The following is a 25,526-nucleotide window of genomic DNA, read 5'->3' as shown; positions in this document are numbered from 1 at the left end:
GAATTTGTTTTGTTTGATTGTGCATATTTTTTTACCAGAGCTTGGTTTTTATTTTATTTTTCCAGTGGTGGGAGAGGTAAGGGAGAGAGAGAAAATGATGTTTGTTAACTGGAAATTTTTTTTTTGGAAAATATATCCTGGGAAAATGACAGTACAGGTGATAATTTCAGGCCTTGTGGCATTTGGCAGGAAGAGATCTTTCTGCTCAGACTCATCATCTCCTCTAAGATTACATTTCAGGCAGATGCCTGCTCTCTCCCTCCCCCTTGTCTCCTGGAATGGGGAGCTATCCTGCCAAGTATGTGAGCAATGATTCCGACCTGGTCATTATTATTTATCTTGTATATAACTAGTTACTTCTACATTATCTCCCCCAGTAGATTGTGAGCTCCTTGAAGGCAGAGAGTGGTTTGCCTTTCCTTGTATTTTCTGTGCTTAGAACAGTACTGAGCTCAAAGGAAGCTCTTAATAAATGCTGTTGATTGATTGGTAGATGAATCGTTGGAAGGGAGCAGATGTACTATGCGCAAGTGATACACAGCCTTCCTTAGATGGAGGGTGGCGTGTCTAACTGCCCGCTCTTGTACCCATTGAATGATTACCCAGTTCCTCAAATTTGATCACCTGTGAAAGATGAAGAAATTCAATCCGGCTAACATTCATTAAGAGTTTCCTATGTGCTAGGTCTTGTGCAAGGCATTGTAGGAACAAAGGCACATAGTTGGCTGGGTTTGGTGATGTATAGCTGTAATCACTGTTGCTGCGGAGGCTGAACCTGGTGAATTGCTTGAGTTTGGGAGTTTGAAGCTGTGGTGATACTAAAGTGATCTAATGTTCACACTGTCTAGCACCAATCTGGAGAGCCTTCTGCCTGGAGGGCTGCCAGGCTGCCTGAGAAGGGGCAAACAGGACAAGGTGGGAAAAGGAGTAGGTCAAAACTCTAGGGCCCATTGGCAGTGAAAATGGCCGATTGTCTTTTAGCCTGGGTGAGATAAGGAGACCCAATCTAGGTGCATAGTAAAACCTTACCTGTGCTCAGTGAGCTTACATTCTATTAGAAACATATAGGTAGTACAAGGACTTGGGCCTTGGCTCCTTACCCAGGCTTCCTTTCCACTCACCTTCAGCCCGCCTCTGTTGGATTTTCTAATTCTTGTTCTAAAGCTCAGAAATCATCTTGGGGGGATGCTGAAATTGATCCCCTTGTGGCCTTGTAACTTCTCCTGAGGCTGGACATCTTCCTCTCTTACTAAGGAGCAGTCCAGCTGTTGAGTGTCCTGAGCAATCACACTGTGGGGTGGAGGTGGGGGGGAGGGGCATTTGTCTAGGGAACTCTCACCATGGAACTTCCCTGGAACGAACTCTTAGTCTAATTAGAAAGTTGCCTAGGGGAATTGAGGGTTGAAAAGATTTGGTTGGATTCACACAGGTAGGGTCTATCCAAGTCAGGACTCGGATCCAGGTGTTCTATACTCCAAGGGCAGCCCCACTATCCTCTGCTGGAGCCTGGAGATGAGAACTGTCTTCCAAACACCAAGTAGTTGGAGGGAGAATGGAAGACCAAGTGCTCCCGTTCGCTCTTTGGTTGTGGGTTTAACAAACAAGCCGACCCTGTTCCTCTTCGTCAAAACAGGAGAAAACACCACTGGCCGGCCGGTGGGAAAGGTGTGGTCTGTTATACTTTAGGCTCAGGTTTTTGTGCTTTAATACACGGTGGCATCGCAACTTTGGAGTCAGTGTAAGAGGAGAGGAAACAGCTGGGGGGCACCGGATTAGATGCTTCTTCGGGCTGCTCTTTCCCTCCTTCTTCGCTTCTCCGGGCCCTTCGCAGCCTCCCAGGGGATTGCAGTTCCCGGGCTGTTTGCCTTGTTGTCCCCGATGGGCACAAAAGGAAAGGCTTCCTTTTTCTCTTAGGTTTTGGTGGTGCTTTTATAGAGCAGGGAGGATTAAGAAGAACAGGAGCCAGGCCAGAGTCTGGCTGCGCTCATGGCGGGCTCAGGCCTCTCAATCACTTTCTTTAAATTTGATTTCTCCCCTTCTGTAACTCAGTGTGATCCTCTTCCCCCACCCTCCGACACCCTGCAGACAGTTGTGCGTGTGAGCCTGTGAGAGTAATGTGTGTGTGAGTATGTGTGAGTGTGTGTGTGTATGTGTGAGTATGTGTGAGTGTGTGTATGTGTGAGTGTGTGTGAGTGCGTGTGTGAGTGTGTGTGTGAGTGTGTGTGCGTGTGAGCCTGTGAGAGTAATGTATGTGTGAGTATGTGTGAGTGTGTGTGTGTGAGTGTGTGTGAGTGTGTGTGAGTGCGTGTGAGCCTGTGAGAGTAATGTATGTGTGAGTGTGTGAGTGCGTGTGAGTGTGTGTGAGTGTGAGTGTGAGTGCGTGTGCGCGCGCGCGCGTGTCAATAGAGGCAACGCGACCGACACCGACAGAACCGAGCCTTCCTCCTCTCAGTTGTCAGCTTTCTTGCCTGTTAGCAGAGCAGTTGGTAAGTAGAGGCAGGGGAGCCCCGGGTGAGACACAGAGAATGGGCCCAGAGGAGTGATCGGGGAGTGTCTAGAGCGGACCCGGACGGGAAAGTTGCCGGGAAGCCCGGTACGAAGGCGGGCACGGAGCTGGCAGAGGGTCCGGCCGGGGAGGTGCGAGCCTCTCCTCCATTGGTCCCGCTCCTCCCCTTCAGAGAGGGGACCAGCAGAGCGCTCCCCGGCTCCCCGGCTCCCCTACCTCCCCTCCCCCCTTTTCTCTCTCTCCTCTCTTCTTTCCTTTCTTTCTTCCTTCCTTTCTTCTCCCTATCCTCGTTTCCCTCTTCCCCCTTTCCCCTCCTCCTCTCTTTTCTTTCCTCCCTCTTTCTCCCCCCCCCTTCTGCCTCCCTCTCCGCTGCTGCCCTTCTATTCTTCTCTTTCATTCTCCTCCCTCCCCCTTTCCCATTCTGGCTGGCTTCCCTCTCCTTCCAGCCCGCCCCCAGCCCCTCCCTTCCTTACTCCCCATCCCGCCTAAGGCTGGGGCGGGGGGAACATGGCTCGGGGAGAGAAGGCGTGCACCTGGGGGCAGCCCTGAGCTACCGGCGCCGCCACCAGCGCAGACTGCGGTCCGGCCGGTTCCGTGGATCCTCGCCGTGCCGCGCGTCCCGGCTCCCACTGAGGGGAGGGGAGGGCCCTCGGGCAGGGCAGGGCACGGGGTCTGGGGGAGGATGTGGCCCGTGGCCCCGCGTCTGGCCTCTGCTCCCTGCTGAAGCGGCTGGGAGGGGGGAGGTGCTGCGGGCGGACTGCGGGGATCCCCGACGCCGAGCTTCACCCCCGTGCTCCCCCCGCCCCGCAGCCATGGAGTCCCCCACCAAGGAGATCGAAGAATTTGAGAGCAACTCCCTGAAGTACCTGCAACCCGAGCAGCTCGAGAAAATCTGGCTCCGGCTCCGCGGGCTGTGAGTATGCCTCCTTTCGGGGTTCTGTCCCGCCTTTGCCCTTGCCCCTGCCCCGACCCTTGCCTACCGTTGCGGGTGCCCTTTCAGTGACCCGAGCCAATCAACCGACCGACCTACCGACCGACCGCTCTTTCCCAGCCCGTGTACTGCCAGCTTTGTTTCAGAAACAGCCCCAGCAATTCTACATCTGCCTCCTTGTTAATTACAGTCACCCCCAACTCCTCTCAAAGCCCGCTGTCCCATCCCCCACTCGGCTGCAGGCTGGCTGGTGCCGGGGACTCCAGCTTTGGGGAAGAGGGAAGAAACAGATCAGTAGGTGGGACAGGTAGAGTCAAAGGACTCGGGGATAGGCTTTGGATCGTTATGCCCCAGGAGGAAAGTTTGGGGACACCATTAGGATGCCTGCTGAAGGACGACTTCTTTGCAGACTACTCAGCAAAAACACCAAAAACCAAACCCAAGAAACGACAACCTTCCAAACCAAAGCCCATTGAGAGTGGTCATGGGACCCAGGCTAGGGATGGGAGACAAAATGTAATCCGGATAATAAATCCTCTTCTCCCCCGCCCCCATCGCATTTTAATTCTGAATTTGCCCAGAAGCTTTGCCAACAGCAAAAAATGCTTATTGGAAACCGCGACTATTTGGGGGAAAGTATGGGGGCTGGGAAGAGAAGCAGTCAGGGTGAGGGGTCTCCTAGCAGCAGTTAGAGAACAAGAAATGGGGCTTGCCAAACCTTCTGACTGACAAGCGCTAGAGGCTTTCTGAATTCCTTTTGCTTTTCTCTGCGAAGAGGGGTAGGTAGATGGCTATGAAGAGATTTGGAAATAGTTTGTAAAAACTGAATTGGTCTCCTGATCAGTAAACTGGACAGATAACTTTCAACTCCTCCCTTTCACTTAACCAGATTTGTTTGAGAGATACTGTATCTCTGGCACTGGACCTGCTGCTCTCTGGAGCTGGCTGTCTTTTGGTTTCTCGTGTGATGCCCCTTGGAATCCCTTCTTCCTACCTGGAGAATGGAAGGGAAGGAAAGAGGGAAATACCAGAAAACAGAGTATCTGCTCAGGGAAACCACATCCAAATCAGAACTTTGGACACATCATTCAGTGAAGGGCTACCAATTAATGTAAAACTTGTAAAAACCCAAACCCAAGTGAGGGGTTAGAGCCTGGGCCTGTAATTTCACGTATGGGGAGCTTGTGGTGAGGATACTTCTTCTACCGACGCAGGTCAGTCAGGGCCTTCTCTGCAATGTATGCATTCTTTGAGTACTGAGAGGCGGCCCGGGTCACCCAGCCAGTATGTGTCAAAGGTAGGACTTAGATCCAGGTGTTCTAGGCTTCAAGGCCAGGTCTCTACCTACTAGGCTACACTATGTTTCTTAAAAAGAAATACCCTTTAGTAAATAGATTCAGGGAGCCATCTCATCATCAACCTTTTGGGCGTCTGTGCAGAATCATTTGATTTTAAAAGAGGCTTCTGCAATCTTGTGCTGTTCATCTGGGGATCGCTGATTTAGAGCCAGAAGACACCTGGCTTTATCTTATAGGTATTCACTTAAGGGCACACAACCAGGAAGCCTCGGAGCCAGGCTTGCATTTGACCGCTTATTTTTTTTACCTACCAAGGGTGATATATTTCCCTCCCTTTGAGCTGCAGTGCACATATTCCACTTTTGGGGAAACTACCGCAAACAAGTCAGTCACCCCATTTGGGGGACGGGTTACAGTTTTCTTTTGGCGGGCATGCTGGAACCACCTATGGAAATGGGATTTCTGAGCTGTCCACTAGCACCAGTCCTTTGTTCAAGTATCTCCGAGGGCGCTGTGCCTTGGACTCCTTCCAGGGATTCAAACGGTGCCTTGTACTTCAGTTACGCTCCTCAGGCTTCTGTGGTTGGCCAGTTGAGTTGGCTGCCCTTGGCAATAAAACTCTTTCCTGCTTAATGATATTTTCAGGGCTATTGCTTCCTGGCACTTAGTTCTGTCTCCCCAAAGATGGGGGAAACTCCTTGAGGTCAGGATGTGGTTTTATGGTAGGTCTGATTCCATGTATCTGCTGATCTTCATTCTATGTAGTGCCTTGCCTATTGAAAGCATTTGGGGTTTTCTGGATGAACATTCTTTAAGTGTGTTTCTCAACCTTTGTCCTTGCCTCTCTGGGACTTCGGACCCGTAACTCCTAACATATAGAGAAAACATTAAGAGCTAATGTTTGCATGGAAGAAGCCCCATAATAAGATAACTCTTGTTCTAGCTGCTCTTATGACCTTTACTGCCATTCTGCTACTACTACTAGCGATGAGGCAGCCTCATTAGTGGTGCAGTGGCCAGAGACACAGCCTGGGAGTTAGGGAGATTTGGGTTCAAGTCTTGTGGCAAGACTAGCTGTGGAACTTTAGGTAAGTCACTTAGACTCTCCATGCTCTGGAAGACTTTTAATTTACAGAGTAGGTGCATTTAATCTGCATGAGTATGGGAGTTCTTTACAGAGATGAGATCACAGGTCCAGTGCAATCCCTCCCACCTCTATCTCCTCATGGGGCACATACATATATGCTCATAGGAAAGAAAGGGTGGCACAAGAAAGAGAGAGCTGGCTTTGGAATTGGGAAGGCCTGGGTTCAGGTCCTACCTATGATATATAATGACTGGCTGTCCCTAGGCAAGGCAATTAAGCTCAGTTGCCCCTAGAAAATCTCTAAGACTTTGTAAGTTACAGGTCAGTTGCTGATTAGCATTGGCAGAGGGAATTTCCACACTGAGCATTCCTCATACTGAGGAAATCATAGGTCTAGTGCCCTCATGTGTATATACATATATGTTTATGTATACATATATATGTATATATACTGTATATATATATAATCAATTCTCTCTCTCCCTTCCTCTTTCTCCCTCTCTTCTCTCATCTCTCTGTTCCTCTCTTCTCTCTCTTCCTTTTTCTGTCTCTCTCCTTTCTCTCTATCTCTGTATCTCTGTCTCTGTCTCCTGTTTCTTTCTCTCTTTATATCTCTTCCTTTCTGTCTCTGTTTTTGTCTCTTTTTCTCCCTTTCTGTCTCTGTTTCTGTCTCTGTCTTTTTATGTCTTTCTCTGTGTCTCTATATATACACATGCATAGTATGTATGTATGTATATGTATATACGTGTATATGTATGTATATGAACTTGACAACTGTCTTTTCTCTGCATGCTCAAATTAACACCCTCTTGATCTATTACTCCAAATTAGCAGAGTACATCAGGACATGGGCTAATGGAGCTATAATGGCCTGTCGGGTCTGAAAATTGCCCAGCTGTGAATTAAGCAATAAATCACTGCTAGTGAGCTATTGCTATAGCTCTGTCCAGGGATTTCTTGGGTAAGTCATGTGTGGGATGGACTGACTGCCTATAGCCACGTTTCCCTCATGAACCCAGAGACTTGGCATCAGAATTATAATCATGAATGTTATTACTTTGGCCCAAAGTGCCCCTCCCCCATCAGTTAGTTATGCTTTTACCTTTGAAGTGAATGGGTGTTGGGGCTATTTGCTTGTCAACTTCTCTGGTTGGAGGTGGGTTGGAAATTGTATGTCCTGCCTCCATGGGGCATACTTGCTGCACGAATCTAGGCAAGTCACACAGACTCAGCAGGCCCCAGTCAGCTTTCTGTGCACTAGGTCACTGACCGTGGGCTGATCTGCATTGTAGAGGGAATTCTCATTCTGGGATGAAATCACAGGTCTAATTCGTGGCCCCTCCCCAGGATTGGGGATGGGGGAGAAAGTTGCCTTCTCTGCCCTGCTGAGAGGTTCCAATGCCCTTGAAAGACACTCTCTCCAAAGGACTGAAGGAAGGAAACCAGAGTGGAAGCAGGTTTCCTTCCCTAAGCTCAAAAGAGATAATATTTGTAAAGCACTTAGCATCATACCTGGCACATAGTGGATGTTTAAGAAATACTTATTCCCTTCCCTCAAGATTAATATGAACTCAGAGGCATGGCTGAAACTAGCATGACTGGGTGTATTACATCCAAACATTGATGATTTAATGGCTGTCATCCCAGAGGAATGAATTGACCCTTGTTTCTCCCTAGTGCATTCCATGCAAAGAAGCCATAACATTTCTATACCTCCATGGCCAGCTAGGAACCCAAGGGACAAAACATGGCTTTTTGAGCATCCCACTTGAGGCGGGCTTACGTCCTGAGTTAACTGATATGTGACAACGTGTATCAACACATCTGTCCAGAATATCCCCATGAGAGAGCGAGGCGGTAGGAATTTTTAGCTCCAGTTCACATGTGTGGACTCAGAGGCACAAACAGAGATAATTAATATGATTTGCTAATTATAGCTGACATTTCCAGAGAACTTGATGGTTTCATGAGGACTTTGCTGACTCCATCTTATGTGATCCTTGCTATGCTTCTGAGAGGGAGGGGCTGCAATTATTATCTTAGTTTTACAGGTGAGGAAACTGAGGCATAAAGAGGTTGAAGTGTCTTTTCTAAAGTCTCACAGCTAATCAGTTCAATGCAGGGATTTGAAACCAGGTCACCTGTGTTCTCTGTGCATTATCCCACAGCAACTCAGAATTATAGGACATTGGAACTGGGAAATACCTCAGGGATCATCATATGCTTGATCAAGTATCCCCTCCATAATATGGCTGACAGCAAATGAGTGAATGAATGAATGAATATAAGGCAAGTGGTCTTCCAGCCTTGAGAACCTCTTGTAAGAGAGAAGCCATTACCTTCTGAAGTTGACCAATCCACTTTTGGATGGCTTTAATTACAATCTTTATATCAAGTCAGAATCTTCTTCCCAGCAACTTCTTCCAGTTGCTTCTCAGGAAACAAAGCAGCCACATGAGATAGAAATATTTGGAGAGAGCCATCGAGTATTTCCCGAGCCTTCCCTTTTCTAGGCTCCATTTTTCTTGGTTTTTTAGTCAATCTACCATCCCAGTCACATCATCTGAATGTGTTCTGTCTTGTCAGTGTCCTTCCTAAAACGTGTTGTTCCAACTATGGTCTGACTAGGGCAGAGAATAAAGGACCATCACCTCATTTATTCTGCATGTGATGCCTTTAACAAAGAACAGTATTAGAGTTTGGTTTTTGGTGTGTGTGTGTGTGTGTTTGCCATTGATTACCAGTAAGCTCACTGCTCACTGAAATTCCTATAACTTTTTTAGAGGAATGTTGTTTAGTACCAGTTTGGTACTGAGGACTACATGACAGCCTGTGGGACCTTGGCCAAGTCCCTTCACCCCTCTGAGCCTCAGTTTCCTAATTTGTAAAATGAAGAGGTTGAGTTAGATGTTGTTAGGTCCCTTCCAGCTTTGATCCTATACCCTGGATGGAGGGAAATTCACCATGACCTAGTGACTTTGAACTTATTGAGAACAGTGAAATATTCTTTTATTCTGTCTTCCTTTCTCTTTTTTGGGGGGCGCGGGGAGGCAATCAGGATCACTTAACAGCTTAGTAAGAGTCTGAGGCTGGATTTTTGCTCAGGTCCTTCTGACTCCAGGGCTGGTGTTCTATCTACTGCACCACTTAGCCACTCTGGTTTTAACACCCTACTAACCATTTTTTGTTTGTTTATTTTATCCTTTCCCATGCCAACATCATTCTCCTCAGAAAAGAAAACAGACGCAAGATAATAGTTGAGAAGTTTTGCCTTTTCATAATCATCTTCTCATCTACCCTAAAATATGGTCTTGACCCTGCTCTAGTCCTCCTCTCCCTGGCATTTCTAAAAACAAGCAAACCGTTTTTGCCACCTTGGCATTTGTTGGCAGCTTTAGCTCATTCAGCTTTTGGCAGTCCTTGCATTAGCTTGGTTGGCCTTTTTTTGTAAGGTGAGGCTCCCTTTGCAGCCACATCCATCTCTTCAGATGATCCCCCTTTCCTTCTATATTTCTAATTTGTTCTCGGGTTTTAAAATGTCATTCTTGAGTGTTCTACATCCTACCTGGAATAACTTGTGATAACGGACATGAGGCCATTGGCTTCTACCTAGCCTTTCTTGGGCTTTCCCCAGATTTGAAATGCATGGTGGACCGTGCCCAGCTTTCCTCTCTTTCTCTCTCCCAAACCTTAAGAAGGAGTAGTTCCTTGTCCCTAAGGTTCCCATGATTTCCACCTTGGTCACTGATTCCTCTTTGTTAGTGAGAACCAAGTCTAGAATAGCAACTCTCTTTTTGCTTCTCTGTCCTTTTGGAGAATAGGGAAGTGAATAACAGACTTGGGGCTCAGGTCTAAGCATTGCCCCATAGGTTTATTTAGTTAGAACGAGAGCTTCTAGAGAGAAGGGATCATTTCATTCTTTGTCTTTCTATTCCCAGCTTGGCACATAGTAGGCACTTAATACTTACTGATTGATTGATCAATTGTGAATTGCTGGGATGTGTCTGTCTTCTTCCTTTTCTAACCCCTCTACCCCATTTTCCTCTTTAAATAAATGTCGTTTACAAATATGAATTTTGCTAATTGTCTCACGTTGGGTAAAAAAAAAAAACAACAAACCTCTCTCTTTGTGATTGCCCTCAAGCAGGTGATAGGATTCTGGTGATGTTTGTCAAATTGATATTTACAAAACCAAAGATTGTTGTGTGGTTTACAAAAATAAATCAACAAGCATTTATTAAGCACCTACTATGTTCCAGGTACTATGATAGGTGCCAAGGATACAAAAACAAACAAAAAGAAGCAATTCCTGTCCTCAGGGAGCTTGCAGACTAATAAGGGAAACAACATATATTATCAACATGTAATTAGACACAAAATATATCCGAATAAATGCAGTGACATTTTGTGGGAGACACTAGCAGCTGGGGAAGGGGAAGGAAAGGCCTCATGTGGGAGATGGTCCTGGGGCAGAGTTTTGAAGGAAGCTGGGGATCCTAAAGTAGGGATGAAGACGGAGTGAATTTGACATGGAGACAGTCCGTATAAAAACTTGGAGGCAGGAGAAGTACTCTTGTATTTGAGGAGCAGTAAGAAAATCAGGGTGGCTGATCCACAGAGTATATGAAAGGGACCATAACAACTCTTCAGTCCCTGAAGCCCCATCAGGGCCTGAGGATCACACTGGAAATGGAACCAGAGCATAAAACTAACTTTTAACTGAGCTAAGAGTGTTACCTGAAAGTCTGATTGCTTTCATTCACTTGTTCTTTGCTATTCTTGAGTTAGGGAGAGAACTCCTATCACTGGGCTGTGACCCAAACTGAACCAACCCTCCCCTTTCCTCTCCGACACCACCTAGAACCCATTGTTCCTTGGAGAATGAGAATGAGATTGAGATCTCGAAGTGACTTTAGGGATCTCATTGACTCAAAACTCATTTTGCAGATGAAGAAATGGAGGCCCTGAAGAGATGAGTAATTGTCTACCCAAGGTCAAAGATGTAGTAATTACCAGAGCCGGATACTTTTAGAACACTTTATTGTTTGCAAAGCACTTTAATAGCTAATAAGAGTTGGTATTTATGTAATGCTTCAAGGTTTTTAAAGTGTTTTGCAAATATTATTCCATATTATTCTTACAACAATCTGAGGAAGTCGGTGCTATTATCCCCATTTCACAGATGAAGAAACTGAGGTCGACACGTTAAATGCCAGGGTCACAGACAGTAAGTATTTGAGATAAAATTTGAACTCGGGTTTTCCTGATTTAAAGTGATATTTCTTTGAATTCAAAGGAATAAAAACAGAGCTATCACCAACGGATCAGCCCCATGAGCAAGCAGCCGTCATAACATGTACTTTGAGCCAATCAGCATGAAAGATGACAGCAGTAAACTTTTAAGAAAATTCAGTGTGTGTGCACGCGCGCGCGCATGCTGGCACCTTGGAGGGGGGCAGGGTACATAAGTCTTTATTCAGGGAAAGCCCCTTAGACCCTAAGACCATCATCACTGTGGTGGGGGAGGGGAGGGGAGAGAAGAGCAGAGAGAACCTGAGTCTGGCAGTCTCCTCTTTTAATGAATTATTCTTGCTAAAGAAGTGCTAACTCATTTCCGTTAGTTTATACATGCTGAAGGAATATAAGTGCTATTATCATCCTCTAAATTTCAGTGTCCTGAGGCAAAATTCCACTTACCGTAGCCTAGTTGCAGCCACGAGGAAATGTCACACTTCTGAGGTTTCTTTTTCTAAGAAATTTTTTTTTCCATCTTTTGTTTTTACATCACCTTCCTTTCCCAATATCTCCTCCCAGATAGCCATCCTTTGTAACAAAGAATAAAACAATAAAGAAAACAAAACACATCTAGCAATCAAAAAGAATTTTGATGTTATATGCAGTGTTCTTTGACCATGGTCCTACACCCTTCTCTGGAAAGGAGTGGGGAAGGATTCTTCTCACATCTTTTTGGGTAGCCAGACTTGGTCATTATCATTTTGCATTCAATTTTTTATTTTTATTTCTTTTCATGGACATGTAATAATCATAAGGATTTATAAAGTGCTTGAAGGTGTTCAAGGCACTGGGTATATGGCGTCTTATTTGAGCCCTACAACAACCCTGAGAGGTAGGTGCTATCGTTACCATCATTTTACAGATGAGGAGACTGATGCCAAAATAGGTTAAACAGCTAGTAAGTGTCAGAGACATGATTGAACTTGGATCTTCCTGACTTTGGGTCCAGTATTCTTACCCACTTTGTCTCCTAGAACTGCTTTGTTATGATTATAAATAATAATAGCCAACATTTATATAGCACCTACTATATGCAAGACATTGCTCTAAGAGCTTTACAAATATTATTTCATTTGATTCTCATGACAATCCTGGGAGGTATATTATTTATCCCCATTTTGCAGATGAGGATACTGAGGCAGAGAGCAGTTCGAGTGACTTGCTCTGGGTCACACAACTATTAAGTGTCAGAGGCTGGATTTGAACTTGGGGATTCCTGACCTTAAGTCTGGTGCTCTTACCCACTGCATCCTCAGCTTGTTCCTTGTAGCCATTTCTATGCTATTTTCCAGGATCTACTTAGGTCATTTTGCATCAGTTCATATGATCCTTCTCAGGCTTCTCTGTTTTCATCGTATTCATTGTCTTACAACTGCTGAGATTTCTTAAATGAGCACATCCGTGGGAAACCATTGGCGGTGAGCCTCATTTTCCCCCTAAAATGTTTTTTAGCCTGATGCACAATTTTATTTTCAGTATTTTCCACACCCTGAGGGTTGTTTTGCTTACTTCAGCTGGCAGAAATTGGTGAAAGATTTTTAGAGGCTTTTCCTTGGACCCTGACTTTGGTAGGAAATGTATACACTTGTTCATTGTCCAGAGGAAAATGTGAATATATTCTTCCCACGTGATTGAGAAGGAGGGAGCGTGACTGCATAGGATCAGAGCTGGAAGTGACCTTACAGGCATCAAATGCACCTCCCCCACCCCTCTATCCTATTTTGTATATGGGCCAAAGCAACCATGTTTTTTTTTTTTTTTATCCTGGATTTTCCTTGCTTCCAATCTGCCGTGTAATTCCTGATGCCATAAAGGGGCTTCAAATCTGTTTCTAAACTCAGTTTCTGTGGATCCCTGCCAGCCCTGAATCATTCAGAGACATGACGTCCTACTGTATCAAGAGAACTGCTTGCGTCAAGCTCAATTATGCTTGGCATGGATTACTACTACGTTTATCCCTATCTAAGGTGTCATTTATTTATTCCTCCCCTACAGCCACCAGGGAGATCAGAATAATCTTATGTTTCATTTTATGTAGATCAAAATCCTTATTGTGCATTAGCTAAGTTTTCCTTATATAAAGTAGGGAATCTGTTGTTAATCTTATCTAAGGCTCTTTGAGAGCAGGGACTGTCCCTTGCCTCTCCTTGTGTCCCCCATGCTTAGCAGAGTGCCTGGCAAATGGAGATCCTTAATGGATTGGAATTTAAGAATATCTCCAAGGACCAGGAAATTGTTGCATCAATAGATACACCTGGTCCTTCTAGTGCTAATAAATGCTAGTTGACTGACTGATGACATTGAGGCATGGGGAGCTGGCCCAGGGGGTATACATGACATTCTCCAATGGATATTGAAAGCCTTGATTCTCTATCGCTTATCAAGATTTAGAGCTTGGGGGAAGGTTGGAAGTCTCCAGTTTCATTTTACACATGAGAAAATATAAACCCAGGGATGTTGTGACTTGCCTTAGGCCATACAGCTATGTATTTTTCTAAGTGGAGACTCTCATTAAAAAACACCAACATAGTTAACTTCCGATTAAAAAAAATTTTTTTTTTTTTGCCCATACTTTCAATTTGTTTTGGTTTGAAAGCAGTCCTGCTTTGGCGGGGGTCTTTGAATATCAAGTCCTCTATTTCTATTTCTAACTTCTCTGACCCAGGGAATAACCCCTTTTTTCTTCCTCAGTTTCCCTAATCAGAAAATGGAGGGGAGACTAGTGATCTGCCTCACATGACTTTTTGAGAGGTAGCTCTTAAAAATTATTTATGACTTGCTGGCCAATAAAAGGGCATGGGACATACTTGGGGATGGTTCCTGTGTCAAGAATGAATTGTCTGACAAGGATATAATATAGTTCTAGAGTAAATGTATAAATATAACTTGGTAAGTTATTCCAGCAGGCTTTTATTAAGCATATAAGCATTACTCAAGCATCTCCTGGCAAATGTTAGTCGAGTGCATAGCAACAGATGATGAAGTTAAGAAAAATACAGAGTTCCTAGCTAGAACTCAGTTCGTCGAGGAAAAGGTCAGTTGCCTATTGCTGTTTTAAACAGTCTTGGTGAGTTAATTGAACATGATTAGTTCGGTTCAATTCAAGAAACCTTCTTTGTAGGCATTGTGGTATGCAGGGATTTGATGACCTCCATGGGCTCCTCCAACTCTAGGTCTATGCCCTTAAGACCCCAGGGACTGGGGCTATACATACAAAAGTGACATTGTCTCTGTCCTCCAGAAGCTTCCATTCTACTGAAAGGCTTCAGTCAGTGAATAGATCAGGAGATACATGATCATTGGAGGGGGTAGAGAATTAGCAACTAGGGCACTCAGGAAGACTTCCCTTTGGAGGTTGGCATTTGAGTTGAGCCTTGATGAAAGCCATCTAAGAGGTGGTAGAGTGGAGGACAGTGCATTCCAGGCATGGGGTACAGTCTGTGCAAAGACATGGAGATTTAGGATAGAAAACACCAAGTGGGCAACTGTGGCTGGGTATAGAATGTATGAAGGGAAGGATTATGAAAATAGTTTGGAAAGGTAGGTCAAAGCCAGATTGGGAAACATTGGAATGCCAAGTTGAAGAGCTTATATGTTAGCGTAGAGGAAATGGGAACCCCTGAAGCTTCTGGGGAATAACATGGTCAGGCTTGTGTGTGAGGAGGATTATTTTGGTAGCTATGTGGGGAAGGATTGGAGGGAAGAGAAACTGAATGTAGGGCTACCAATTACAAGATTGTTGAGAACACGATGATGCCAAGGGTTCATTAAAAAAACCAACTCCCCAGGAAGGTCATAGAATCAGCAAAGATTCATGTCTAAGCTTCCTTAATATTGACAACAGCAGGGCAGTGCAGGGCCTGGAACGTAGCAAGCATTTAATAAATTCTTGTTGATTGACTGAGTTCAGGAGAATTGATATCCATAATTACACTGAGCTATATAAGAAGGTAACTATTTAATTTTAAAGAAAGATTAAGTTATGTTGAGCAGAGTTTGAGTGTTGAAGGTATTTTACCCTGTTCTAATGCCTTTCAAACTGGAAATCCATATGTAGGGAAGGACAGTTAGCACATTCATTACTGAAGGGCTTGTTTGTACTTTCATTGTAAGATAATTCGTTGCTAGCTTAATTAACATCTGCCTTGGTCATAAAACATCTGTATTATTATTATAATCAATTTTACTTGCTACATTTCAGAAGGAAAGATACTGTTAAGTTTGAAATCAGGGGTTTTAAATCTTTTTTGTATCATGGACCCCTTTGGGAGCCTGGTGAAACCTATGGACTATTTCCCAGAATCAGCTTTTTAAATAATTATGATAAAAGGAAATGCTAAAGTTCAGTTAGTGGTTAATGAAAATAAAGATGTGAAAATTTGTTTCCCATCCAAGTTCACATACTTCCTGAAATCTATTCCTGGACCAGATTAAGAATTCATGAATAAAAAGAAGGGTTGAAGGAGCTGGGGATGTTTACATAGAGAGGAGGAGATGGAGGGGAAACATGATCACTGTCTCCTAACTCTTAACATTCTGTGATTCTTTAAAGTATTTGAAGAGACAATACATGGAAGAAACACTAGAATTGTTCTCTTTGACCCAGAGGGTAGGACCAAGAGCAATGTTAGATAGCTACAAAGAGGAGATTTTAGTTTTGATGGTCAGGAAAAAAATACAAAACTTCCCAACAATAAGTACTATTGAAAAGTGAGATGGGCTGTCTGAGGAGGGAGTGTATTTTGCTGCACTGGAGGTCTCCAAGCCAAGGCTAGATGATCACTTATCAGGTATTCTCAGAGAGGATCCTTATTCAGGGATAGGTTGGTTTGGATGACCTGTGAAGTGCCTTTCAATGTTAAGATTCTGTGACTTCTTTAGAAAGGCTATGCTCTAATGGTATAGAAGACAGCTGGGCCCCAGGTAGGAAATTTGAGTCCTGTATACCACACACACACACACACACACACACACACACACACACCATTTAAATTAAGCATCTTACTGACATGTAACAATGATTAAGGAGAATTCAATCAAACACTCAAATGATTATACTTGACAATAACAGTTTAAACACGACTCAAATTAATTAATGAATTTGTGAATTGCTTTTCCCTGTCTTTGGACCCAAGTACCAAAGAGTTAGGTTACTATTTGTATAGTGCTCTTAAGTGCTTTGTGTCTCTTTTTCCAATATGCTTATGGGGGCAGAAGTGGGTTACATGGAACTAGGAGCCATAACCACCAGAAATTGGTCACTACATAATGATTTTTTTGGCTCCGGCAATCTAAGAAATGAACAAAAAAGAGAAAGTACTTTTAAATGAATATGAGCCCAAATTTCACCTTTAGATGTGAATTATGTTTAAATATTTATTTAGGCGATAGAATTTTTTGAAGACTTTGTCAGAGGGATTACATATAAGTGGCCCTTGTGGGCATCCCTTTGTCCCATTACTTCTATTCTCTTCCTGATGTTGAAATTCCCTTTAACTGGGAATTGAGTTTTTCATGCCAAAATAAGGGATAAACCTGAAAATGCAAATACTCTAGGACTGTCATAGTCACACAATCATGGAGCTCCAACCACTTAAAATCCACCAGGTTATTATTTACTCTTATTGTTTTCCTTCAATTCTTATCCTTGGCCCCTATGATTGGTCTGCTAGCACACAGCTGGTATGACTCAGAAGTCTCTTGCTTGACCTGGTTTCTCTCCTAAAGTCGAGACCCAGGCCATGGGCTTCAGCTTTTCAATTATTGTGTAGGCAAGTCCACACTGTAACCTATCCAACTTCAATTTGATGGTAAAACTTGCTTTTTCCCCAGAGTAAGACTTTATCAACAATTCTTGCCACCAGTTGGCTCAATATTCCTTCCAATTCCTTCTATCATTTGTAAGGTTTTTTTTTAAGAAGAAATCATAAAAGGAATGTGAAAATTGTCCAAATCTAAGGACTGCTGTTTGAGTGAATAATTTTCCCTCCACATGTGTGGTGCACTAGATGACCAGGCATGGATGGGTTGTGATTGGCATCCCTGGAGGGGAGTATTCACAATATTGAGACCTTACATTCATCTGAATGTTGAGTATAGTCAACCCTTCATTGTCAAATGATGAATCAATTAACATTATTATTAAACACAACACTATGTGCCAGGAACAGTGGTAGGCCCTGGGGATTCAGAGACAAGGATGAAACATTCGTTGCCTTCAGGAGGCTTATAGATTAATAGGAACAATCATTGTCTCCAAGAATCCAAACATCCAAACTCGACAATCCAAAGATCTCTATTTGGCTTCACAATACATTTTTTAACCACCATTTGAGTGGGAGTATGTGTAATGTGGTGGGAACTCAGAATGCTTCAAAGAACATGAGCCACATGGAGATCACTTGCCTTAGGAGGAGGAACAGTCTGTTTGTCCTTCCCTTAGTCTCATACCATATTTTTGTGTCGCTCCTTTTCTTTGTGCTGGAGATGGACAAAATAGATTTTCACCTATGGAGAAAATTTAGCTACAGTCTCTCCTCTTTCCATGAATATTGGTTAGATGTTCATGCTTTCCCAAGATTAAGGGAAGAAAGTAAGAGTTTTGGCTTAAAAGGTCTCTCCTGGTATATTAGCAGCCTGGGAATGTGATGAGGTAGAGACTTAGGAATCCTTTGGCTTGAACTTATGAGAGCTTCCTTGAGTATTTGTCCTCTCTTCTCCCAATTTGGATTAGTCACATGCCCATAATTTGACTTTCCCATTAAGAAAGGAATCTTGGTGTAGCTGGGTTTGAATCCTGCCTTAGACTGTCATTAGTTGGGTAACCCTGGGCAAGCCACCTCACTCTCTGAGACTCAGTTTCCTTAGTGGTAAAATAAAGGTAACAGTAGTATCTACTTCCCAGGGTGGTGGTGAGGTTTAAATGAGACAGTTGGCATTTATACAACTTTAAGGCTTTCAGAACATGTTTGCACACATGCACACACACACACACACACACACACACTGTGATTGAGACTAACTAATATATTTTAAAATTCGAATGTAGAATGTGTTAGGAAACCAACAGAGGGCTTGACCCCAATCCTTGCTTTTAAACCCAAAGAAACTTCCCAAAGGTGCATAGTGAGACTGTTAGACCAGAAAATGCAGTTTCCCAGAATTTGAGAGACTCACTATGCTAGGGAACATTTGGGCTTGGAAGTCAACTCATTCATTCTGACCAGAATCTTTTTTTTTTTAAACTCTCTGCCAAGTATGTGTAGGCAGTACCATGTTTTCTTCAGTTTTGCAGTCAAACATTTTCCTCTGCCAATATCAATATAGCCTTTTGTTTTTGGCCTATGTGTGCACATTTGTAGGGATATTAAGAGACTGACAATACCTATCATAGTCCTGGAGTAAAAGATGGAGAATTGCAGGAGCTCAGAGTGGGGTGGGACCTAAAAGCTCAGCTAATCCAATCCATATCAACTCTCCACTGCTGTGGAAGGAGTGCTGGACCTAGAGTCTGGGGTCCTGGATTCAAAACTTGGCTCCGCCATTCATTTACTGCCTTGTGACCTCGGGTAAATCACTTAATTTCTCTGAACCTCAGTTTCTTCATCTGTCAAATAGTGGATCACTTTCAGCTCTACACCCTATGTCCTAAGCCACAACCTTCCTGGGCCTCAGTTTCCTCATCTGTAAAATCAGGGGGTTGGACAAGATGGTCTCTTCAAACTCGAAATCTCTGATTGCACCAACAAGAATTCTTTCTATGGCCTCCACAAGTATACTGCGACATCCCTGGTTATCATAGGCTATTTCTGTAACTGCCTTGGGTCTGTAAGCTCAGTGGTTTGGACAGAAGTGTTAATGAGGCCAAGGTCACAAGCAAAGGTCTCACGTGGTCCAGCTGCCTTCCCTGTAGCCACGTCCAAGGGCTGTAACTTCTCTCCTAAGCTGGCTGCCTTGCAGAACATGGGTATCATTCATTATCATCATCATTGTTATTATTATTATTATTTCACAAGAGGGACCAGGTAACAGAGTGGCTCACAAGATCGTGGATGGTTTAAAATAAATATTTCCTTGATACTAGAAGAAACATCTCAAAGCAGGTTCCCTTCTGTCAGAGGGCTTATCTTGTATACTAAGGACAGCATATTGCATTACAAGTGATTAGAAGTGAGAATCTGAGCATAGAGTACTTATGCTAGGACCTAGATGGCAGTTTTACTCCTCTCTCTCATTCTCTCTTCCACTCCCCACCATAGCTGCTCCAAACCTCTTCTCAAGCCACCCACCACTCTTCCCCACCCCTCACCTGGCCTCCTATTTTACAAGAGAATAGAGGTCACTGGTGGGGTGCGCCTTCTTTCCTTCTCTACATCTTACAAACCCTGACATCACCTCTCTCCCCATCTTCTCCTTCTTTACTTGTCTCTGATGACTTTTCTCCTTGTCAAGGAATACCCTGGCTGCCATCCTTTCCCCTCTTCACCAGCAGGACCCCTACCCTATCCATCCCTCCCCTCACTCTCTAATCTTCACTATCTTGTTATTGACTAGTTCTTTTGCTGCTGTCTACAGACATACCTAAGTCTTTCCATCCTAAAATAGCCTCACTAGCTCCCACCATCCCTGAAAGCCATCATCTTATCTATCATGGCCAACTCCTTGAGAAGGCCACATACCATCGGTACTTCTTCCTCTCCTCACTCTCTTCTAAACCTTTTGCAGTCTGGATTCTGACTTCGTTGTTCAACTAGACGTACTGTCTCCAAAGTTATCAATGATCTCTTAATTATATAATAATAGCCAGAATTTTTAGAGCACTTTAAGGTTTGTGCAAATATATTTTCTCTTTTGATCCTCACAATAATCCTATGAAGCAGGTGCTATTATGAACTCCATTTTACAGTTGAGGAAACTGAGGCAGACACAGGTTAAGTGACTTGCTCAGGGTCACACAGCTAGCAAATGTCTGAGGCCAATTTGAACTCAAGTCGTCCTGACTTCCTATCAGCCCCCATCCTCTCAATCTTCGTGGCGTACTTGCAGTATTTATGTTGACCATCCTATCCTTCTGGAAACTCTCTTCCCCTTGGACTTTTGGGACACTGATCTTATTCCCCATAACTTCTAATGCCTTCTGATATATTTTGTACACATGTTCATATATGTCTGTTGCCTCCCCTGATAAAGTGTATACTCCTTGAGGCCAAGGACTGTTCACTTTTCTCTTTGTTAGTGCTTGGTTTGTGGTTGGTGCCAAGATGGGATAAAGCCAGGTTCTCAAAGTACTGGTGTCTCTATCTCTCTTCACATGCACTCACACAAGCACCTATGTAGCATCCTTTCTTGGCTTACCCTCCAACCCTCCCAAGCCCTGGAAGGTTGACTCTCCAGAAGGAAGTTGTATACTTCTCCCATCAGGCTTCTGGATAGTGGCAACCCTGAGGGTTGTGGCTTCTAATACTAACAAACCCCCATCTCAGGCGTCTCCTCCAAGATCAGTTGACATTTTCTTGGTATCATTTGGCCTGTTAATATCAATGGGCTTTCTACAAATGTATGTTTACTGAGAAGATATATCAAGCAAAGAAATTGTAAAAACATCCCCAAACTAGGAATTGCATTCTCTCCTCTACACATACACACTCAGTCCCTAGGCAGAGTGGGCTCAAATAATAATTAAAAAAAAAACCCTACTGAACCATAGACGCAGGGAACCCGGGTGGCTGATGGAATGGAACCTTAAGACTCCTGGCCGGGCTAACTCTTGGAGAAATCAGTTTGGGGATGTTGGCTCCATCAGCTGCTGGGCTGAGTCAAGCAGGTTACCTCACCACACTAGGCTGCTGTTGACCCTGACTCTGGGGCTCTGGTTGCTTATAGGACCTGGCATGGCTTTGATGGCTCTCCTGTAGTGGCGGATCACCTGAGTGCTTCCTTGTCAGGATACTCATTCACCTAAGCTCAGGAAATTAGAAAGACAAAAGGGACAAAAACCAGAGGCACTGTGCTTTCACTGGGGCAGCTAGGTGGTTCAGTGGATAGAGCCTGGAGTTAAGAAGACCTGAGTTCGAATCTAGCCTCAGATGCTTACTAGCTGTGTGACCCTGGGCAAGTCAGTTAACCCTGTGTGCCTCAGTTTCCTCATCTGTAAAATGAACTGGAGAAGGAAATGGCAAACCACTCCAGCATCTTTGCCGAGAGAACCCCAAATGGGGTCAGGAAGAGCTTTCACAGCCACTCCCCCCACTACCACCTCACAACAAATAGTCTTCCTCCTTGGAAAGATGCTGGGAGAGAGCCCAAGAGGTCATTGGCTTCAACTTACTCCATTCAGCCCCTAGGTCAATGGCCCTTCCAGCTTCTCAGCCCAACTAGAAAGCCTTTCTTTCTTTCTTTTTTTTTAAGGCAATTAGGGTTAAGTGACTTACCCAGGGTCACACAGCTAGTAAGTGTCAAGTGTTTGGTCTGAGGTTGGATTTGAACTCAGGTCCTCCTGACTTCAGGGTAGGCGCTCTATCCACTGTGCCACCTAGCTGCCCCTAGAAAACCTTTCTTTATTGCGTAGAGACTCATGGCTCCTTAGTCACTTATGGCTAGAAAGTGATTTCCTTAAGTTCCAGTATTGGATCGAAACCAGGAAGGGAATTTTGCATGTGAGGTAAGGACTGAGCCCTAATTGGCCAATATTCCAATAATACATATATTTTAAATATTCACACACATGTATGTACACACACATATACATGCAAAGATAGAAATATATCTATCCACATATACATATAAATATATGTATATATGTATATATATATATATATATGCATTTGTGTGTATTTCTGTAAATATCAGTGTGGGGAACTGTGCATGAGAACTCCTTCCCATAATGCAAGCACAATCCATAGAAAAGTATTACTATTATATATATACACATATATATGTATGTACATATAAGTATATATGTATATGTATGTGTGTGTGTGTGTGTGTGTGTGTGTGTGTGTGTGTGTGTATATATATATATTAGTATATAAGTAAGCCCTGGGTATTTCTCTGAGACACATTGAGTCCAGTGCTATCCTGGTTCCCTTCTCCCTTCCCTCCTCTCTTTTCCTCCCCTCCCCAAATTGGGGAAACAAACCATGGCAATACTGACATTTTACTGACTGAGACTTTTTCTATCCTGTGTGGGCGGTCATAGTTCTATTTCACAAAACCAGTGGCAAGGCCTGCTTGCACGCAGTGACTGTAATGGGAATGCAGGTGGGAAGAATTCCATTCCTTGGGGCAACTAGGTGCAGAGATATTTTCTTGTCCCCACACCTCTGTCTTCTGAGCTCCTCTGGTGAAAAGCCATGGGGCTCTTTCTTTAAATTACCCTCAGCCCAGAAATGAAGCAACAAACAATAGGAAACTTGAGATATTATAGAGAGAAGTGTAACTTAGTTTGAAGTGACTGTAAAGACAGTCACTTAATTGGGAGAGTTTTAAAAGTAATAATACCCCCTTTTCCTACACCTTTCTAATTCTCATGTGAGCTTAAGCACAACTACCAAAGGCAAGCAGGAAAGGCATCAGTAGCATCTCTGTATTACAGATGAAGAAACTGAGGCTCAGGTGGGTTAAGTGACACACCCATAGGGAGATGGCTGGTTAGTTTCATGGTAGTTCCTTGGAACACAGGCTCCTAAATCTCACTTGAGTGGGACACCTGAGCCCATCTATAGCCCAGCTGGCATTTATATAGCACTAATGTCCAATCCTTCATTACAGATGAGGCCACTGAAGACCATTACACAGCTAGTAGGCATCAGAAGTGCATATAGAGAACTCAGGTTCTCTGAATACTAATCAGTGTGCTTTCCTCTGAACTACCCCACCTAATTCCACTTCTCTAATCAGGTAGAGCACCTAATACCCTCCCCTGCCTTTGGGAGAGTAATCAAGTATGACAGCAATTCAGGAGAATTTGCAAGGACCCTGTGGTACAGCAGAAAGGGCACTGGTGGGCCTGGGTTCAAATCCTGCCTCTGACATCTGCTATCTAGAAGACTTTGGGCAAGTTATTAATTTCTTTGCTTCTCAGTTTCCTCATCTATGAAATGTGGAACTTCATGGTCTCTGAGGTTCCTTCTAGCTCTGATTCTATAACAATATGGGCCTCAGTTTCCTCACCTGTAGAATAAAGGCATTGGACTAGATGACATCTGAGATGGCAACATTTAGACTCCTGTGACCACAGAAATAGAAGCATCTGTTAATTTCTTACACTGCTCCTCTGCTCTTGATTTCTGGGTTCCCTCATTTCCCTACCTTCTTCCCCTAAGAATGGATCCTTGATATCCCCATAGCTTCTCTGCCTAAATAGATATTAAATTTTTAAAAGCTCATCATTGAGCCTCAGGACCAGAAGGACCTTGAGAGGTCATCAGCTAACATCTAACAGTGATGAGGAAGAGCGGAGCAGAGAGAAGAGGCCATCCTTTTCATTTTTCAGTGCTGTGCCCATCAGTGCATTGACATGACCACAGGCACCACCAGGATTTTAAAACATTACACCCTGTTTTCAAGCCACAAGTCCTGGTGTTGGGTTTTCCCTAAGCTATTTATCTACATATTCCACCAATCCAAACTCATATCCCCTGACTCCTCTCCCTATGAACTCTTCTCTGATGTGTGTTTATTTTTTTCCCTACAGGAGAAAATATAAGAAAACATCCCAGAGGTAAGAAGGTCTGTTGGGTGAATTGGGAGCATCTGGGGCAGCGTTTGCCTGCTGGAGGCTTTGTTCATTCAGCAGGAGAGTCTTGCTGGGCATATTTGGGGGAAATATATTGGTCCTTAAGACACTGTTTCTTGGTCCTGGCTTCCTGTGTGATCTGTTTGGTCATTATCCGGACTCTATTTCTGTAGCAATTGTGGACATTGCATGGCTGAGTCAGTGGTCATATTTCCGGGAGATTGGGGATAAGAGGAAACATGTGGGTTAAGAAGCTGTTACCTCTTAGTCACGTAACATTATGCTTGACCAAAGACCCATTGATGGGGTGGTGGTGAGCTAGAATTATCATGGTTCCCATGCCTTTTGGAATCTTGTTTTCATTTGCCTTAAAGTTGTGTGTCTGGCCTGCAAAGTGAGCTGTATTTTCTTTGATGCTTTTCTATCTTGTGTGGTGCTCCAGAGCATTTTGGGACTTTTGATCTGTTTACAAATGGGGATGTTACTTGCTGATACCATTTGGGAGGGACAATTTAAAGTGAGTAGACATTGGTTGGGGCTACATGTTTTTCTTTTTAAGTCTGGACCTGTGATGTCATCAGTGTGGGAATCCCAGCTTAGAGTCCCCTCACGCCTCCACTGATGCAGATTGGCATCAGAGTTGCCTGAAGTATGAGGGATGAAGAGATGCAGCTGTGGTCTTATTGCCCATATATGTCAGAGACTCATGCTCGGACTCAGGATGAACCTCTGCCCCCCACCTCATGTTATCTCTCCTTTCTGTAAAGCCAGAGAGTGTGAATGGCTTACATTTCTATAGCATGTCAAAGTGTGCAAAGTGCTTCACCCCTGAGAGAGAGTTAGTGGAAAGGTTACTATTCCCCACTTTGCAGATGAGGAGATGGAGGCCCACAAAGGGGAAGGGACTTAGGCCAGATCTTATAGCTAGGAGTAAGTGGAAAAGCTGGGCCTTGATCCCAGGCACTATGATTCCAAGTGTGATTTCCACCGTCCTATATTGATTAGAAACCAATTTGTTCATGTCTATATCTTCTCTCTGTCTCTTCCCCCCTCTCTCTCTCTCTGTCTGTTTCTCTGTGTCTCTCTGTCTCCTTTTGTCTATATTTTTATTATATGTAAAAACAATTTTAGCATTCTTTCAAACCCTGAATTCCAAATTCTCTCCCTCCATTCCCTCCCCCCTCATTAAGAAGGCAAGCAATCTGACATAGGTTATACATGTGTAATCATGCAAAACACGTTTCCTTGTAAGTCATGCTGTGAAAGAAAATATAGACAAAAAAAACCACAAGAAAAATAACCATATGTCTATATCTAAAAATTATAGATGGGTATATATACACATATTCATACATGCAAATAAATGCATATACACGTACATTGTTTTTTAATCAATGTGGGGTAATAGAAACCATGCCTGGAACACATCTCTACTTCTGTCAATCATTTCTCTCTTTCCCATTTGTATCTAAGCAGTGATGGACAGAGGAAATGACATTTGAAATCAGAACACTTGGTGTTTCCATAGATATATTTATATATGTGTCTAGGTCATTTTATGTCCTTCTACCCTCCTTCCTTTTCTCCCTCTCTTCTTCCCTTCCTTCTTTCCTCTTGTGGGCTCTGGTTCTTTGTTTTCATGTGCCAAGGTGGAGAGGAAGTGGTGATTGATG

The 25,526-nt window shown here is 43.7% G+C and overlaps 1 protein-coding gene across 3 annotated transcripts in view; it reads left to right on the top strand.

Annotated features, from left to right (window-relative positions):
• The window catches only part of PDE1C (phosphodiesterase 1C), a 446,524-nt gene that overhangs the window by 170,930 nt on the left and 250,068 nt on the right, over positions 1–25,526 (top strand). Inside the window, exons 1-3 of one of the 3 annotated variants that reach the window (XM_027840218.1) lie at positions 2,389–2,486; positions 3,317–3,419; positions 23,812–23,838. The exons of 1 other annotated variant lie outside the window; for it this stretch is intronic. In XM_027840218.1, the coding sequence (XP_027696019.1) occupies positions 3,319–3,419; positions 23,812–23,838 (128 nt within the window). In that variant the 5' untranslated portion in view covers positions 2,389–2,486; positions 3,317–3,318. Of the gene's footprint in view, positions 1–2,388; positions 2,487–3,316; positions 3,420–23,811; positions 23,839–25,526 lie in introns of those variants that run through there. One more of the 3 variants, XM_027840219.1, reaches the window with a different exon arrangement.

Source organism: Vombatus ursinus, unplaced genomic scaffold, assembly GCF_900497805.2.
Source record: "Vombatus ursinus unplaced genomic scaffold, bare-nosed wombat genome assembly UNPS02014840.1, whole genome shotgun sequence".
Taxonomy (NCBI): domain Eukaryota; kingdom Metazoa; phylum Chordata; class Mammalia; order Diprotodontia; family Vombatidae; genus Vombatus; species Vombatus ursinus.
Note: the sequence above shows the minus strand (reverse complement) of the source record. Positions and strands in the feature narration are given on the sequence as shown.